This window comes from Protopterus annectens, chromosome 7.part0, assembly GCF_019279795.1.
Source record: "Protopterus annectens isolate FY-2018-M chromosome 7.part0, PAN1.0, whole genome shotgun sequence".
Taxonomy (NCBI): domain Eukaryota; kingdom Metazoa; phylum Chordata; order Ceratodontiformes; family Protopteridae; genus Protopterus; species Protopterus annectens.
The window spans coordinates 727,747,690-727,766,304 of NC_056739.1; the positions used below are offsets into that span (position 1 = coordinate 727,747,690).

Below are 18,615 nucleotides of genomic sequence, written 5' to 3' on the forward strand. Positions count from 1 at the left end.
AAGGTATATTATAGCAAAAACAGCCACTCCTTGTTTTCTCTTCATCCAGGCAAAGTGCTCACACCCTCTAACTGAAGTCTCCTGTTCTGATTCAGCATGACTACTTGAATGACAATAAGTACTCCATTTTGAGTGAATCAGGAAATCCATGGCTTGTTTACAATCATTTACTCTTCTCACCTTTACTAATTAATGTCTGAGACTGTACACTAGAAAAATTCAAGGCAATGGATGTGTTCCACTGACTGGAATATGTGCAGTGCTTTGTTTGTGTTACCAAAACTATAGTTGTTACTGAAATATTGTGTCTGTCTTTTGTTGTTTTTGCTGTTGTTTATTATCTGTCAGTTTTTCATGCCTGTCTGATTAACTATGTGGTTGTAACTTGCTAATAGACATTTTCATTTTCCAACAACAAGTTAAGACAAAGTACGTTACAGAGTATTGTAGTTGTAATATCTTCAAAAAGACTAGGAAAGGTAATTAATTCTGCTTGAAAAGTCGGGTTGTGAGGTGGAGACTGAATTACCTACAGGAAATTGGAGAAAAGAAGGACATAATCCAAATGGGTTTCCTTACATCACAAGACTAAAAACTGAGGTTTGGTGTTCAATGTATTATTTTGTTTTGCATAATCATGCTGGGAAAAAAGATGGGTCTTTATGCAGTCTTTTTTCAACATTTTAATGAAGTGTTCTGAATTTTGCTTTTTGGCACAATTAGTGATGAGAAGTAACTGCCCAAATAAATAATGTTAACTGAAATTGTTATTAGTAGCTGGAATACACTGTCTTGAGTTCCAGATCATTGTTACTCCAGGACATAAATTTACTCACCATGTTACAATGGTGCAGTGAAAGGAAAAAAATCTTTGGGTGCAGATTGGTTGTCTCTCTCTCTGTGTACAATAGGCCCATAGTTAAGTACTAGGCTACCTATGCTTTCAGGCTATTTTAAGCCTAGCCAGTTTCCCCTTTTGTGCTTGAATTAACCTTTCCCATTTGGTTAGAGATTGGCCTTACCCATCCCATGGTTGATAATTATATCTTACCCCTAATGAGAATAACTGGGATCATAAGATAGATAATTTGGTGGGACCCATGCGTGAAATAAAACATTTAAGAGCTGTCTCTGTCCATTAGTAGGACAAGGGGCAGTTCTGGTGTATATTTTCTAGTTCCTATCCATAGGTCCAAGTTGTGCTTGAATATGGATGGGGCTGAATTTTGTTTTATGCTGATGTTGAGTCTGTTCCAGAATATGTATGAGAATATGGCAAGGTTCAAGACAGCATGGTTGGCTAGGCTTACTTAGGCCTTTGGGCCGATAGCCTAGTACCTACCTATGAACCTAAGTACTTCAGCTGTCCAGATTGTTAAAAAGATGATCATATTCCACCTTCCTTTGTTCCTTCAGGAGGTCTGCAAATTCTTATATTCTGCCAGGCTCCACTTTCCTGATCTTCCGGGTTTTCTAGGAAGTGATTATTCTGTATTAAACAGTCTTTTTTTCTATAAGGCCTAAACCACAGTTTGTTACAGAAGGTGAAGTTTGCTATGTTTTTCTTACTAAGAAGTAATGAAATTTTTTAGAAGACCATGTTGCAATGACAAATTTTGTATATGCTTTCAGTTTTACAGATTAAATCCAAAATAGCAAATAAAGTCCATTTTGAAATTTGATTCACTGAGTCACCCTTGTCATATTAACAGGACTAGCCAAACATTGTTGCCTAATTCCAGATAAGTTAAAGCCTTTTTTTCACAATAATATACCATGTTTTGCTGTCTATCATGCCGTGTTTTGATAACACTCAGACAACGGAGTTTTGTCCAGTTTTTTTGGAAAAGAAAAAAAAAACTTTTTTTAACTGGTGATGTTGAAGTAGAAAGCTCTTACAGGAGACAACTACAAAAACGTAAGCAATCATTAGCAGTTCGGGAACTTCTAATTTAATAGCGTAGATAACATTCAAATGTTATGCTAACTAAAGCACAATCTGGCTCAGACAATGGGTAGTAAAGTAATGGATATGCTGAGAACGTACGCAGCTGGCATGTGTTTGACATAATGGTTTAGGTGTTTACCTCACAATGACAGGCACAGGGCTTGATTCTCACCTTTGAGGGAGATTAGCAAGGCATAAAATGGCTCACAAGGGCAACTAGCTTGGTACTTATTTATGAAACTATAAATGAATATTGATCTTTTCATAAGGAGTAATATTTCTGTGACTTGTACTTTAAGCTGTTTTATCAGAGAAGTTTTGAGTTTCATTACTATATAATAAAAGACTATCCGTCAGCGAAGCTTTTGGAAAATGTGTTACACGTATTTGTAGCTAACTGTAATAATGCTGGAAATCACTCAGTGCTGACAGTATCTAGAGTAATGGTTTCCAGCCTTTTTAATTGAAATTCCCCTCTGTTTCACAGTATTTGATGTCTCACACTTATTGAATTCAAATAAATAAAGCTACAGACCGAAATACATAAACAAAGCAGAATGTTTTGTAAAGGCTAATGTGCTTGTCCCTGAACTGCCCTTTGACTGGCCATCAACATATGTAAACCTCTGCTTTAGCATTGGTAACAGTTAAATAATAATTATACTTATCTGTTATTACCTGACATAGTCCTTACATACTGGCTTGCAATTCCTTCACAGGTTGTGGGATACTATACCATAATGGACATCAGGTTTCTTGTGTACTTCATTTCTCATTACAACAAGTAAATATGACAGGCATTTAGGTAATAACAGAAGTTTGATTCTTGTGTTTGAATCAAAAGTTAAATGACTGGCAGTGGTTGTCATTTTGTAAGCCAATATTTTGGTATTCGTTTTCCAGAAAGAAAAGAGTCCAAACCAGACTTGTTGAAGGTGTAGACATTCTAAAATGTAGATTTTCATTTCTTTTTTTTTCTTCCATTTCTGTTACAAAGACATACATTTGGAGTGTTTCTCCCCAGGCCTCTGCTATAAATCAGCTCATTACATTATCATATGGTGCGACTTGTGTGTTTCCCTAAAAAGTCACCTCTTACTACGCGTATCGACAATGTTAGTCAATAGTCAAATGTCTTGGATTTACTCAATTTCACCAGTGTAACATGCATATGCAAGAAACATTGCTACATTTGTGGGGAGTTGGGGGTCTGCATAGTTGTTAAGGTGCTTACCTTGCAGATAAGATGTGCAGGGTTAGATTCTCACCAAGGGAAATTTGATAAGACTTCAAATGGTCCACAAGGGCAGCCAGCCTAGTTCTTACCTATGAACCTATTGCCTAAGCACTTCTTTCAGCAACATGACTGAATGTACCTCCTTTTTCAGTATTTAATGTGTTTCTTTACAGTTTCTCTCTCCATTTTTTATGATGTTGTTGACTTTTTTATAGTTTGCTTTTTTGTGCTGTTACAGGTAAAACTAAACAGAGGAATTTTCAGTGACATTTTGTGCACTTCTTTCATTAACTTGAAAAGGGAAATAAATAAATGTCCAGTTTAAATATTGAGACCTGTATGTTTTATACCATTGGCCAGTAGCAAATGTTGAAATCCATTTGTGAGAAACTTATATACAAGCAGGTACTGTCAATATGGGAAGTCATTTCTGCTAAACAGTATGTAAAGATCAACCAATGATGGTTGGGAGGGCAGTTCATTGAAGGTTACATTACAACAAACATACACATATGCACACCCTCATGTACAAACACTTGCACACACACACACACACACACACACACACACACACACACACACACACACACACACACACACACACACACAAACATGCATGTATACACTCTCCTTGTATACATAGGAGTTTTTTTGAAAATGTCTCCTGTCTGTTGGACTCACATCCCTATTAAGATTTAATCTAGTCAAGACTTAAATATCTTCCAGGTGAAACTTAAGAATTATTTTTTTAAGCTGAATGAATGTAAATGTTTCAGTGAGGGTGGGTGACCACTTTTTCTGGGATAGCATATGTTAGAGGAATGTATTTGGAATGGGCTACGTTTAAACTAATCCTACTATTAGGTGAACTATTAAAGTTTTCTTGCACAGTGCAGGACTTTCCTTGTACACAACCCTATTAAGTACGTGCAATATTGTTTTTCTCTTTATTATTCTGATATCAATGTAATGTTTTTTTCTTTGAATCTCTCATAAAGTGTTATTTTTGCTAACATTGACATCAGGTGACTTTATCCTTTTGGGACATCAGCATTAGGATAGACAGTATGCAGCTGCATCCATAGACTTTAATGGCAGCACCATCATTATGTAAGGGGGAGGCCACATTCATAAAAACCTGTGTACTCCTGCCTGTGTTAACCCTCAGGGGACATCACTGAGGCTAAACTCAATTTGTAGGTGTGCCTTTAATAAAAAAAATGTACAAAGGTTTTTGTATGAAGCAGCCCTTCTGAGACAGTACTGCAAATAATTATATCAAAAACGGAAAAATGCATAGTATAGCTAAATCAGACAGGGAGTATGAGGATGTTGATTAACTAGAATTTTTACTTCATGCAGAAGGTAATCTGACTCAGTGAGCTAATTGGTCCATTTTTGCAATCATAATGTATACTTTTGTGTGCAGTATTCAGTTCTATCAGTCCTTTGATAGAATCAGACATGATTCTTTTCCCTGCAGATTGTAGTAGTATCACAAGGCACTGTAGTTGCATTCTATCTAACCCTGTTATATTTTTAATTGTGCCTTCTAATTTCCTGAGATGTACATCCTAATTAGAGTTAGGAAATAAAATATGTGTCCCTCAAGACAGCAAAGTATCTGTACAGATTTTTTTGTTTGTTTTTGGTACAGGGCCTACTGATTTGGTCTTCTCTCCTCAGGAAGCACCTTGTTTTTGTTTTTATTTTGCCTGTTTGTTGACCAGATAAGCCAACTGGACAAATTGTCCCTTTTCAGGAGGGATCCCAGGAGCACGTTCTGGTTAAATAATTTGCTCGATGTCACACAGTAAACAAATGAAGGTGGAAGAAACAAAACTCTATATTGTGGGCATAGGAAACAGCTCATTAACATCAAAGAGTGTTAGGCCTCAGTGGCCTCCGAAAGACATGCGTGAATGAGCGTGCCTTTGCTGAAGGTTGGGCGTCGGGCTGGCAACTCGGCACCATAAAAATTGACTGCCAATCATTAGCAGACCAGAGTTCCAGTGTGGCGACCCTTAACCGGGAAAAGCCGAAAAGACAAGTAATAAATGCCAGAATAACTTTTTGTGTACCTTATGAATACATCTTCTTCATACTCACCATGTGAAGCCCATAACGTATCTCATATATCTTGAGTAGTGTTTGTTGATTTGTATAAGGAAAAGTTTTTTTTATTTGCTTACTTGCTTATTAATCAGTTAAGCAGGTCCAAATTCCCTTTTTATCCATGACACTGGCCAAGTGCCAATAACCACAACATTTGCATATATACAATATAGAACACAGACAGCAGAATAACAAATGATAAAAACATTCTAGTGCAAGACCAGTACCTCACAAAAAATAAAAAAAGTTAGGAATTGTAGCACAGTAATGATACATATACAGTAAGTCTGAACCAGAGATAATGTACTTTATTGTATTTGGAAACAAACACAATTATTTATTATGTATATAACACTGTTATTGGTACCAGTAAGGAATATATCCAATAGATAAGCACCTATGATCCCAATTCAAAGAGTCAGTCTGGCATTGTCTCTGCTGGTCACATGATTAACATAATATACTGGATGACTGTTGCCACTTTAAGAAGAGAGTGGTTTTTTTGTGGATGCTTTGCCATCTTCCCTGTGGCTAGCTATATGTAAGATAAATGATGAGTCTCAAATCACAGTCAGCAGAGACACGGTAAGTGTAATATTGGGTTTTTCAACAATGAGTATTGCTTGGCTGTCTTTGCAAAGCTTTGAAATTTACATGTGAGTCTACTCATGTGGTGACTGTTTGAATTATGCCATGCCCTGATTCTGCCATGCACACAGAGGGGATTAGGGTGTTCTCAAAGTTACAGGTAAACTGTTCCTAACAGACTGGGGGAGAGAAAGAAATCACATAAATGATATAAAGTGTTGTAACCTCATCCAGTGCATTTTCTTTCTTTCTTTTTTTTTATATATATTTTTTTGCTTTACAGATGTTACTCACTTCATTTTTTTTTTTTTGCTTTACAGATGTTACTCTTCATTTTTTTTTGCTTTACAGATGTTACATCATTTTTTTTCTTTTGTTTTTGCTTTACAGATGTTACTCACAGTGCAGAGCTGGCATTTGCTGTGGAACCAAGTGATGTCATTGCAGCACAGCAGTACCCCCTGATGCTGCACTGTCAGGTGGAGGGGATCCCACCTGTCACTAGCTTCTGGAGGAAGAACGGTGCCATATTAGAGGACAGTCAACGCAACTATATGCTTACCAATGGATCCCTTAACATCCCAGTGTTTCAGAAAAAGAGGAATGATGGTTCTTCTGATGAAGGAGAGTATGACTGTGTTGCCCAAAACCGCTTTGGACTGGTTGTGAGCCGTAAGGCAAAGGTGCAGGCTGCAAGTAAGCAAAGTTTAGTTCCTCAGAGTCTAGAGATGTTTGAATTAAAGTTGCTGTGTTTTACTTGATTTTATTAACCTCCTTACTGCCATTTAAGATGAGTACACTGGGACCCAGTAGATGCAGGCATGATTAGTGAACCTGACCCCTGAAAGGTTGGGCAGGGATAGGGACTGAGTCATAATTTTGATGCCTGACCTTTAAAGGAGGATGACACAGTTTCTGCTTAGAGCTAATTCTTCTCAGTGGAGTCTGTAGACAATAGCCCTCTAGCATGAGCATGACATTTGCACATTTGGTATTGTATAGGATACTAGATAGGGCAGTGCTTTGTAGCTGTCAGGATGGTGCGTACATGGATACCCTAATCTATTCTGTGCCCACTCTGTATTTACTTGCTCTAAGGATTCCTGCCTACAGCATCCTATTCCATGATAGGTAAGCATGATGGGTACTGGGGATAGCAGAGACGAAGACAAAGGGAAATTTCTAGGACGTAACTTATGGCACACAACTAGGGGGGGGATTAAACAATTAAAACAGTTATGAAGCTGAAGGCATATGTTGATACAAGGTGTGGTAGCACCAACGAAAGGTATATACAACTATGCAGATGTTTATGATGTCCCCAAAACTTGGTTTGGCTTATCAAAGAAGGGGCATCACTCCCTTGATCTTTAATTGTGACCTGTGCCCTAGTTCTAGCCAACGTTGGAAAGGAATAACTAATACGGAAATAACTACAACACATTTCTGACATTTAATTTCTTTCTTTATATATGTCTTTTGAATCTGAAGAGCATATTGACATTTGCCCATTCATGTAATTACAGCAGTAAAAACATTGCCTTTCTGTTCAACAACTGAATTATCAAAAAGTAGGCTAAAATAAATTTCTTAATACACTGCAATGAAATTGCTGCAAAACATGATCCCATGTCATTTGCACAAAACTAACTGTGAAAGAAAGCATAGAATAAAGTGCCTTTATTTGTGGCAACAATTATTTTTTAGATGTAATTTTCTGAGTTATACATTTGTCTTTTATATTTTGTAGCTTAGTAAAGAGGAACATGTTTTACTATTTTTATGTTAAGAATTACTGTAAAAATAAAGTGTGTTGCTTAAGCTGATTATGTTTTATTGTAGTTCATTATCACTTCCTCTAAGTTAAATTGTTACATCATGAAATCCACTACATTTTTTTGTTTCTACATTCATTACTGGTGTAGTGCTTTATAAATATTGCTCAGTCTGCTGAATATTTGATATAGTCCAGGGGGTTCTCTAGTACCTATACAAGAAAGGAAAAAGCTTTCATTAAGGAGCTGGCAATCTATAGTCTAAGAATTAATGATCTCTTGAAGTTCAAACTCAAAATTAAAAAAAGGAAAGCTGTGTTTTATAAATATTAGAATTGTACCTTATGATTGTGCAAGCACCAAGATACATTGCACAGCTAAGGAGTGGGGTATGATGTCATGTTGTACTAGATATTAGTGGGTGTGTCAGTGGCCAAGGTAAGACAGTGAGAAAATCCATAGTTTTATTTTTGTCAGCCATGGAAAGGAATTGGTGTCTAACAGATGCGTCCTTCTGAAGTACTAACCAGTAAAGTGCAACATGTATGCCTTTCTTTAAGTGTTTTGTTAATTAGGTCTGTACAGTTAGATGAGAAAGATTACTAGATTACCAGATGGAAGAATTTGAAAATGTTCAAAATGTTGCATCACATTGGTAAATGACAGAATTTTATTCATAAAAAAACTTTCCAAACCATGCTAAGATCTTATGTATTTGTGACAGGTGGAGTTTGGCTTGGTTTTGAAACAAGGTGCAGTATTTTCTGTGATTTACTTGGGGAAATATGCACCTGGGGAGCCATTGATGTAGTTCATCCCCATTGCTAGATTGCAGGCTAGACGTAGGCAGAGCTGACTGACTGTTGTATCATACTATTAATGGGAGTCATGTGAGTATTGCTTTGCCATTCTATTCTTGCTCTCCGCACCAGTCTGTGATCCCAAGCACGAATCCCTGTCTGCAAGGAAAAGCAGTTCCAGTACAACAGATACTGCCTCTGCTGTCCTTGTGATATAAAACTATTCTCCACAATACTGCATTTTGTCTTCTTACAGTGCCCAGTCACACCCCCCTCCCTCCGTAATAAATATACACTGTTGCTTCTTGCAGCCTCATTTCCCTGTTTCTGGCACTGGACCGAGTAATGCACATGCATGATTCTAAAATCAAGTGCTTTATGCTATACTGTGGTGCTCACCCAATAAAAAATAGATATTGTTCCACAATTTAGTGGTCATTCTACGCTTCCATGTAATCAGCTTATAATGTATTAACTTCTTATTTCTGTAGTACTATTAGTACTATGCTCCACACTATTTTTGAATCACTTCTGTAAAAAAAATTCACTAATTAAACACATAAATCAATTCATACATAAATTAATAAATATAGTCACAGACAGGAACCTATACCTGTAGCCCCTCATCTTTTTTTTTTACTACTGACTCTTTCATGAGTGCTAATCTCATTTCCTGAGGATGTCGAGACAGAGATGCCGTATTGACCCTGTGTGGTATTTCACAGTAAGTGAAGAAGCTGACACCATAGCATAAAGTCCAGAAAAGTGCCCTCAGATGCATAAATGCATTTAGCTTATTTAAGATACTGTCTTGAAGTAAAATTATTTAAAAGATATAACTAGTAATATGGAAATGTCTTCATATTTAATAGAAATATGGCCAAATAGGCTCATGTTTACTTCCCGAGGTAGAAAGCAAGATAGTGACACGCTCTTTGACAGGGAAAGGCAAACTGTTTCAGACCTGTGGATGTTTGATGTCATGGTTCTTTTCCCTTTAACTTGAAATAAGATGTCTTTCACATAACAGAATCCTGCCTTTGGTTCGAGTGCAAAAAATAAAACAATGGTGAGTTCACCAGCTACGGAACACTAGAAAGTCAGTACAGTCACTCACAAAACAACACATATTAGTAAAAAAATCTTAGGACAAGGGAAATTATTCTACATATACTATCATGGCAGTAAATATGGCAATCTGATACAGCAACATAACATGGTATGAACTTTATATGATGTTTTTTTCTGAAATTTTAACAGCACAAAATATGACCTTAGTTTTCAGCAAAACTGTACTCTTACTAATAAACATTATCCAATTAACATTACTTTCTGACAGCATTTCATTCTGGCAATCTAAAGTCTCAAAATTAATTACTTCCTGAAAGTTCAAACTCAGAATTAAAAAAAGTAAAACGGGATCTTTATCTATGGAATATGCATGTCCTCCCTGCAATTCTATAAGTTTTTGCTGGGTGCTTCAGTTTCCTCCCAAATTCCAAAAGCATGTAGATAGGAGAATTGGTGACCCTCTAAACTGCCTGTAGTGTGTGTGTGTGTGTGTGTGTGTGTGTGTGTGTGTGTGTGTGTGTGTGTGTGTGTGTGTGTGCCCATGCATGCCTCCATCCTGGGATGGACTGCATGCTGTCCATGATTATATATCTACTTTATGCCCATTGAATGACAGAATATGTTCTAACTCTCTTGGAACCCTGAACAGGATAAACCAGGTGTCAGAAAGTGAATTAAATGAATGAGTGAATGAATGAATGACAGAAATTATAGAACAGAATTAGTAAACAGAAGACCTAAGGCAAACCTCATTTAAGGCATACATGGCAAAATAGTCACACAGTTCTAATTCTGTACAGCTAAATATTTGTAGGAGTTTTCAGAAGCAATACAATTCTCTCCCTGTAAATTTGTTTGGTTAAAAGTAAGTCAAAATGATTTTCCACCATAGTCTGCCTTATTTGATTAGTGCAATATATGACTGAGGCAGTGAGACAAGTGAAAGGAATAGTGTAAAACATCAAAATTTAAAGTAAAATACATTAAAATGGAGTACACTGAAAACCAAAATAAAGATATTGTGAAACTGTCAGGAAATGCATGATTCGTACTTTCTGAAGGAATTCTTAATTGATGTCATTGCATATTTTTAGAGAACATGTCAAATGCTGGCAGGTAAGAACTTAGAAACAAAATCAAAAGGGAAAAAACTTGTGGATAGTAGGGGCAACAGGACAGAAAGTTAAATCAGCAGGGGTTGAAGTAAGAGTCTGTAATATCTTCTCATGTCTAAGTCAACTGAACACTCCAAAGATGCTTTTGTAATAGAGCACATAGAAAAATAAAATAAAAAGAAGATACAAAATCTTCCATAGGCCCATTATAGTGAGACCTCTGAAAACAGCAGGTACATACTCACTGCTGTACGTTGTTTTCAGAAACTGGATTTTGTTTTCCCTTGGAGGGGGCTAGCATTTAAACTTTCCACCAGATGTAGCAAAGGAAAGATAGGCCTTTGCCCCTATAAGTCACTGATTATGGCTCAGAAGAATCCATTCATACATCACAATACCACCTAAAGTGAATATTGTATGACAAGAGAAGATTCTGATATTGAGCAAGATGAAGGAGTGAGAAACAGAACTGCAGCTCTAGAAATACCGTACCCCAGTGTTTTTTTGCACATTCTCTGTTGGCCACTGAGTGAATCTTACAAAATTATTAATAATTTCAGAGCTTCTTCTTTGTTTAAGATTATATTTTGTAGGTATGGTAGTGTGAGAAAATAAGTGCTGGATGCAAGTGGAGAATCTGCTTCATAAGTAGGGGAGTGTTTTTCAATGTGTTGACTGGGAGTAAGGGTGGAGATTATGGTCCCTAGACTGTCACAGAATTGCATTGTTCCTTTGAGTTCACAAACTGCATACTAGAATAACCTTTTAGTCCCCAGCTGAGCAGATCTCCCTCACTTGATCCCCCTCTAGCTGCATGTATCCCAGAGGAAGTAAGTCCATTGCCCTAATAAGTACTCCCAAGGAAAAGTTTAACCTGTAACGTAAAGAATTACATGTACTGTTCTACGTAAATGCTACAGCACGTCTATCTCCACCTGGCCAAGCAACACTCTAAGGAAAAAAGTCTCCATGGATACTATAAGACCACTACGTCTCATAGCCTGCCAACTTTCACCACAATTAAATCCATTGCCCTAATAAATTCTCCCAAGGAAAACTTTAACCTATAACATAAAGAATTGCATATACTCTTCTAAGTATGTGCCATGGCTGTTTTATCTCCACCTGGCCAGGCAACAGCCTAATGAAAAGAGTTTCTGTGGATACTATATGACTACTATGTCTCATAGCCTTTTGACTTTCATCATGATTAAAGTAAGGGTGCTCTAAGTTATTCTGCTCGACTCATTTTATTGACGCATATACATTTGTAATATTGTGCCAACACTGATTTAAAGTACTGGCTTGATCTCTGGCAAGCACACAGCTAGAGGACCCCCCCTACATAGTACCCCGGATTCTTTAGTAACCCTTTTCTTTGACACTAAAGAACACAATTGGCTAAAAACCCACTTTTACCATTACTACCACTAGTACTATCATACATTTTACCAAAATTACTGCTGTCTTACATTTTACCACTCCTACCATCTCCATATCTCAAACCAGAATAGGTCCGTTTAACTAAGCTTAGTTTTTTTGAGAACAGAAAAACAATCACTTATTCAGGGACAACATTTAGAGATTTCTGTTATTTTTGGAAATACACATGTACCTTACAGCTATTCTGATTTCTTTTACTTCCACCACCTTTCGCGGCCAGCCTGCTCTGTTCCCCTACCCTACACCCAAGTGCCACAACACCACCACTACTCCTCAACTTATACTTAAAGAACTTCACCCAACTTTCAAAACTCTAATCAGGATATCCTACTAATTACCCCTGTTACTCCAGTCAGCAGCTTAATCTCTCCCTCTATCCACCTAATCCCTTATCTCAGATATCTGACCCTGCCTACTAATGCTATTTTTCCTCAAAGAATAAACCTACCCTCTTTAGTAACACCAAGCCCTCACAAACACATCCTATTTTCTAATTATGCTTCTAATACCCTGCCTAACTGCTTTGCTAATACTCCTCACACATACCACATCGCTATCAGCCCTAACTCCAACATATCTACTCAGTTGCCTTCACTTCCACATACCTGTCTAAACCCAGCAGTTTCTCTAATATCTCCACACAATTATTTCACTGTACCTTAATGTACTACTCAGCTCCTAAAATACTCACCTACGTACACACCAAACCTTATCTTAAACCCCTAACAACTACTATTACAAAAAATATTATACACTATGCTCCTATCTTATTTTCATATTGCAACAATTTGGGGTTATCCACCCAAATCCAGATCCTTGCACTAACCCACGGTCTAAAAGATGTCCTAAAAACCTAAATATAATGAACCTAAACCTTAGAAAGCTATGCAACAAACTAGCCCCTTGCATGCCTAAACTGACCAGTACAAACCTAATATCCTAGCCCTAACTGAAACTTTGTTAAATTCTAACAAAAGAGACTCAGAACCCCCCCCCCCCCCATTTTAGCATAGCAAGACTGGACATAACCCATAACAAAGGTGGAGGTGTGGCCCTACTTTTCCCTGATACCTTCAATATCACACCTTTTAATAACATCCCAATATTCACTAATGCAGAGATACTCATGTCCTTTCTAAATCTTAATAAGACCAAATGTATCTGTGTCATGGTGGTATACATTCCCCAGGACAAAAATATACCCATACTTGAGAACCTACTATCCTGAATCTCACAAACAATTAACCATGAGACTATTATTTTAGGGGATGTTAATGTAGACTGGCAAACACTCTCTTCACAAATGCCAACAAATAGTATCAACCTCTATGTTTTTTCTCAACTCATGAATTGTGCTACTTCATACAATCAAGATTATACCCAACAATCCATTCTAGGCTGTATTCTTGTATCTCATCCTACTAATTTTACCATTATAGGCATAATGCCCAATACCCTAAGTGATCACCTACCCATGTTGGCCCTCAGAACCACCACTCACTAACCTAAAAAACACACACCCTGAAATGCATCCGCAATCTGACTAACTTTTCTCAAGATAAATTCAATGAACTATTGAAGAATGTTAATTGGTCACTTATGAAACATCTCCCTCTGGATGAAGCAGTACAGATTTCAACACTACTTTTCTGAATATACTTAATACCCCTGCTCCTGTATGCACAAAGAGAATAAAAACAATCCTGCTTCTTGGCTAACCAAAGCGTGTAAAAAATGTCATGAAAAAAGAGACAGAGCGTGGGATCACTGGAAACAAAATAAAAATGAAGAAAATCTGCTAGTATTCAGACAACTGCAGTCAAGTAAAGAAGCAAATGAACAGAGACACATACTACACCCACAGTCAACAGCAGCATAGATCTAACCCGAAACATTCTGGTCCTCCATCTCATCCCTGCTTAACCCCAGCACCAAAAAAAGAACACACACTCTCCTCTGATGCCCCACCTTCACAAATATCTCCATATCCAACATAACATTAAGAAAAGCCTCCAGAAACTAGGCATCCTCCCTCCATAGGAACAAATACTTCCTGAATACTTTGACCAAAACCACTCTTGCCAAACCCTCCTTATCCCCTGTCTACTATATTGTGCCACAGTTCTCACTGACCTACTCTCCTCTATCAGAACCAAAATAAAATGTTGCTACAACAAAGTGTCCAAGTGTCCCACTAACTCAAACACCAAGACTCACCATTTTAGGGCATTACATTTGCTGCAATGGCTTGAGCTCCTTAAACACCTTCTTTTATCCCGCTCTTAGTCTTACTCAGTATTATTTATGAACCTTTAGCATGCCTAGCCCTCAGTCACATAGTCAAACCTTACACCGCCAACAGGAGCTTAAAATCTGAAGACAATAAAACTTCTTGCTATCTCAAATACCTCAAAAGTACCAGGACAAAGCTTATATTCTTACTCAGTTGCTAAAGTTTGGAATTCACTCCCCCTGTCCTCAAGGACAATCAAAACCTGGAAGCCTTCAATTCCTCCCCAAAATAACATCTAAACAATACATGGCTGTGTTCATGCTCAACTCCTGGCTAACTTGAACTCAGCATCTCCTCTGCTGGCTGATTTTCTCCTGGCTAACTTTTTCCCTCAACACCTAACCCTTGACTAATCATTACTTCCAGATCCCATATTCAATGCATTAGGCCTTTCAGCTATTTCTTGTTCCTTCACTCTTCCCCCATCGCCTTACTATTGCTTTCTCTCCTCTATGATAATGTAGTGAGCGGTTGGTATTACATCATATCACTGTGCCAAACTACAAGGTTGAATTGAAGGATAAGATGTATTAACTTATGAATGAATGTAATATACATTCATATAATGCAATATCTTATGGATGGTGCAGTGGTGCAGCAGTAGCATTGCTCACCTCACAGCAAGAGGTTCTCTGGTTCGATTCTCAGCTGGGGTGTCTTCTATGTGGAGTCTGCATGTCCTCCCTGCATTTGTGTGGGTTTCCTCTCGGTGCTGCAGTTTCCTCCCACATTACAAAGACATACATCTGGAGCATTTCTCTCTGGGCTCCGCTGAAAATTGGCTTCGTTCCCAGTAAACAAATGTTAAATAAATAATATACTTATCTTCTATGTTAATGAAAAAAAGAATGTACTACATGCTATATACATGGATGTTTTTAATGTGTCACCCTGTATGTGAGTTTAAAATGCTAGGATGTATGTTTCTCCATATGTACTATAATTTACTATGTTACTATTTATAAATATACATATATATATATATATATATATATATATATATATATATATATATATATATGTATACACACACACACACACATATATCGTCCATAGAAGCTCTAGACTGGAATACAGCAGAAGTTGCCATAGATCTGGTTGAATGAGCCTTTAATGGTTTTGGTAAGGGAATGACACAGGGAATAAGATTCATTTTTTAATAGATAAAGGATGCAATTTGTCAGTCATTTAGCTAGAGTTACCTTTGTAACCTATTCATCCAATTTATAACATGGAAAGGAAACAAATAACTGTTCCATCTTTCTAACCTCTTTTGTTCTGTGCAGGTAGAAATGTAATTGTCTATGAACATCCAGTAAGTGCAGCATATATTCCTCCTTTATTTGTATACTGTGGGAAAAATACTGGTAAGTTAATGGATTGGTTAATGTTGGATTCTGACACCACCTTAGGAAGGATGGAAGCATTATTATGTAATGTGATCCTATCCTTATGAAAAAACAAATATGGGGGCTTAAAGGATAATGTTTGAAGTTTTGAAGTTCTTCTAGCAGATGCAATTGCTACTAAAAAGACAGTTTTCCAGGTCAAAAATTTAAGATCACATTTATCTGCAGGTTCAAAGGGAGAATCTAGTAAGGCTTGCAGTACCACATTTAAATCCCATGGGGGCATGGGGTCTTTAAACAAGGATCTTTGCAGAAGAGTACCTTTCAAAAATGCTTTGTACAGTTTGGAAGACGCCAGGGAAGAATTTTGAAATCCCACATGAAAGTTGGAGATTGCTGTGAGTTGAACTTTAATAGTTGAAGAACTAGCACCTTCATTAAATAAACTCATAACAATTCAAGAACAGAATGAACTGGTGCTGAGAAGGGGTATATCTGATTCTGTTCAGCCAAATAAACAATCCTTCTCCATTTACTCCTGTAGAGTTTCCTAGTAGTAGGTTTTTGGGAATATTAAAGTATCAAATGAATAGGGGAAGAAAGCATTGGTTGCCTGGCTATTAAAAGGAATTGGAGAAACCACACTGTTAGTTTGAAATTTGAGATATCCAGGTGAACCATGCCTATTGGGTGAGACAGAAGGTCTGGTTATGGATCCAGAATCCAAGATGGGTATAGCAGATGAGGCCAAAGGAAGGGGAACCAAATCTGGTGAGGCTAGTAAGGTGTAATGAGAATGACTTTGCTCTTCAACCGGGCTGCTTTTTGAAGGAATTTGGGAATTAGGGGAAATTGAGGATAAGCATACAGAAGACCGGGTGGTCAATCATGATGGAGAGCATCCCTTGGTGATTCCCCCAGTGGGGGGATCAGGGCAAAGAAGCTGCTGCACTTGTTTAGGGGAGACGCAAAAGGATCACAGCAAGGCTGGTCCCACTGACTGAAAATCATTTTTGTCACTTTCTTGTTTACAGACCACTGGTGAGGCAGTAAAATGGACCTGCGCAGTCTATCTGCTATCAAGTTGGACTTCCCCAGAATATGCATTGCTGTTAGAAAGCAGTTGGAAGATATCACCCATTGCCACACTGTGAGGGCTTATCAACACAGGGAATAAGATCTGGCTCCCCCCTTGCTTGTTGATATACCAGACCACAGACATGTTGCTGATTTGGATCGGAATTGTCTCTAGAGGGAGAGAGTCTTGGAATGCTTGCAGCGCCAAAATCACCGCTCTCTTTTCCAGAACATTGATATGCAATTTAGTTTCTTTGCAGGGACCAAGTTCATTGGGCTGTTTTCCCCAGGAAGTGCCCACCCCCAATCTGGGAAGTGTCCATGGTCACTATGGCCTTGTGATGAGGGAGAATGAAAGGATGATCTTGTAACAGCTTTTCAGACTGCATTCACCAGGAAATTAGTTGTTTGCATACCTGGGTTATTCTCATCTTTGCAGACATGGGCTGAGAAAGCATTGACTATTGGGGTCTATATTATCTTTCTGAAAGATGTGTTCAGCAAACACGTCTTCATCAGCAAATAAACAGCGGACACTGAAATCAGCAAAAGGCCACATCAGTGACTTTTTTCCCTGGGGAAAAAAGCGCTTGGCCATCATCGGGGATTTGCCATTTTCTCCAGTGTAGTGCAATCTCAGAATTGATATATTTAGTTAGGGAGTGTGTGGGGGGCACAGCTCCCCACTTTGTAGGATTCGAAGGTTTGTGTGGTGTTTAACAGGCCAAGTGCTTTTTCCCCCTTGGAAAAAAGTCACTGATGTGGCCTTTCATTGATTTCAGCATTCCCTGTTTATTTGCCGATGAAGATGTGTTCACTGAACACGTCTTTCGGCAAGATAATATAGACTTGACTATTGTGCTGCTAGCATCCATTGTAGAATTCTTATGTGGAATCTTGCTAAAGGGACTAAAAGTATTGCCGCTGACATTGATCCCAGGGCTTGCAGAATCAGTTGGGCTGAAATTCTGGTACTGCAGATTACTTTGCTGACCTTCATCCTTATTGTTTGCACTCTCAATAGAGGAAGAGAACCTACTGTAGATACTGTTTTGAACACTGTTCCTATGAATTCTAATGTCTGGGTTGGTTGCAGATGAGACTTGCTGTAATTTATAGTTATTCCAAGATGCGAACAGGTCTGTAACACCTGATCCTGAGCTTCTATCAGTTGATGCCTGGTCGGCACGGTAATGAGCCAGTCTTCTAAATAAGGAAATACATGGAATCCTTGCAGTCTTTAATGAGCTGCAACCACTGCCATGCACCTTGTGAATACCCTGTGGGCTGTGATGAGGCCAAAGGGCAGTGCTCTGAACTGATAATGACTGGCTCCCAGCCGGAAGTGTAAGTACCTTCTGGATCATCTGTTCATCTTTATGTGTTAGTATGCATCCTGATGATCTATCGAGCAAATCCAGTCGTCCTTGCCCAGAAAGGGCAGAATGGACTGAACCATGACCATCTAGAACTTTGTGTGTCAAACTGACTTGTTCACTACACTGAGATCCAAAATTGGTCTCCAGTTCCCGGTTTTATTTGGCACTAAAAAGAATTTTGAGTATGTTTTGGATTTTATCTGATCTGGTAGGACGTCTTGGATGACTTTTTTTTCTAGCAGCTTTTGGATTTCTTTTGCTGCTGCTTTCCTGTGATTGGGTGGAACATCGGGAATTTCTCTGGATAATGGTGGAGGTAGGGAAAAGGGAATTATATAATCTCTGTAAAGAATTCTCTGCACCCAATTTTCTTTTGTTATACTTAACCAGGCTTTCTGGTGCAGAGATAAGTGACCCCAACTGCC

At 38.0% G+C, this 18,615-nt stretch overlaps 1 protein-coding gene across 1 annotated transcript in view; it reads left to right on the top strand.

Annotated features, from left to right (window-relative positions):
• LOC122806083 (immunoglobulin superfamily DCC subclass member 3-like) overlaps positions 1 to 18,615 on the top strand; it is a 1,389,320-nt gene that overhangs the window by 47,074 nt on the left and 1,323,631 nt on the right. Inside the window, exon 2 of the mRNA XM_044076321.1 lies at positions 6,279 to 6,584. Coding sequence (XP_043932256.1) covers positions 6,279 to 6,584 — 306 coding nt within the window. The remainder of the gene's footprint in view (positions 1 to 6,278; positions 6,585 to 18,615) is intronic.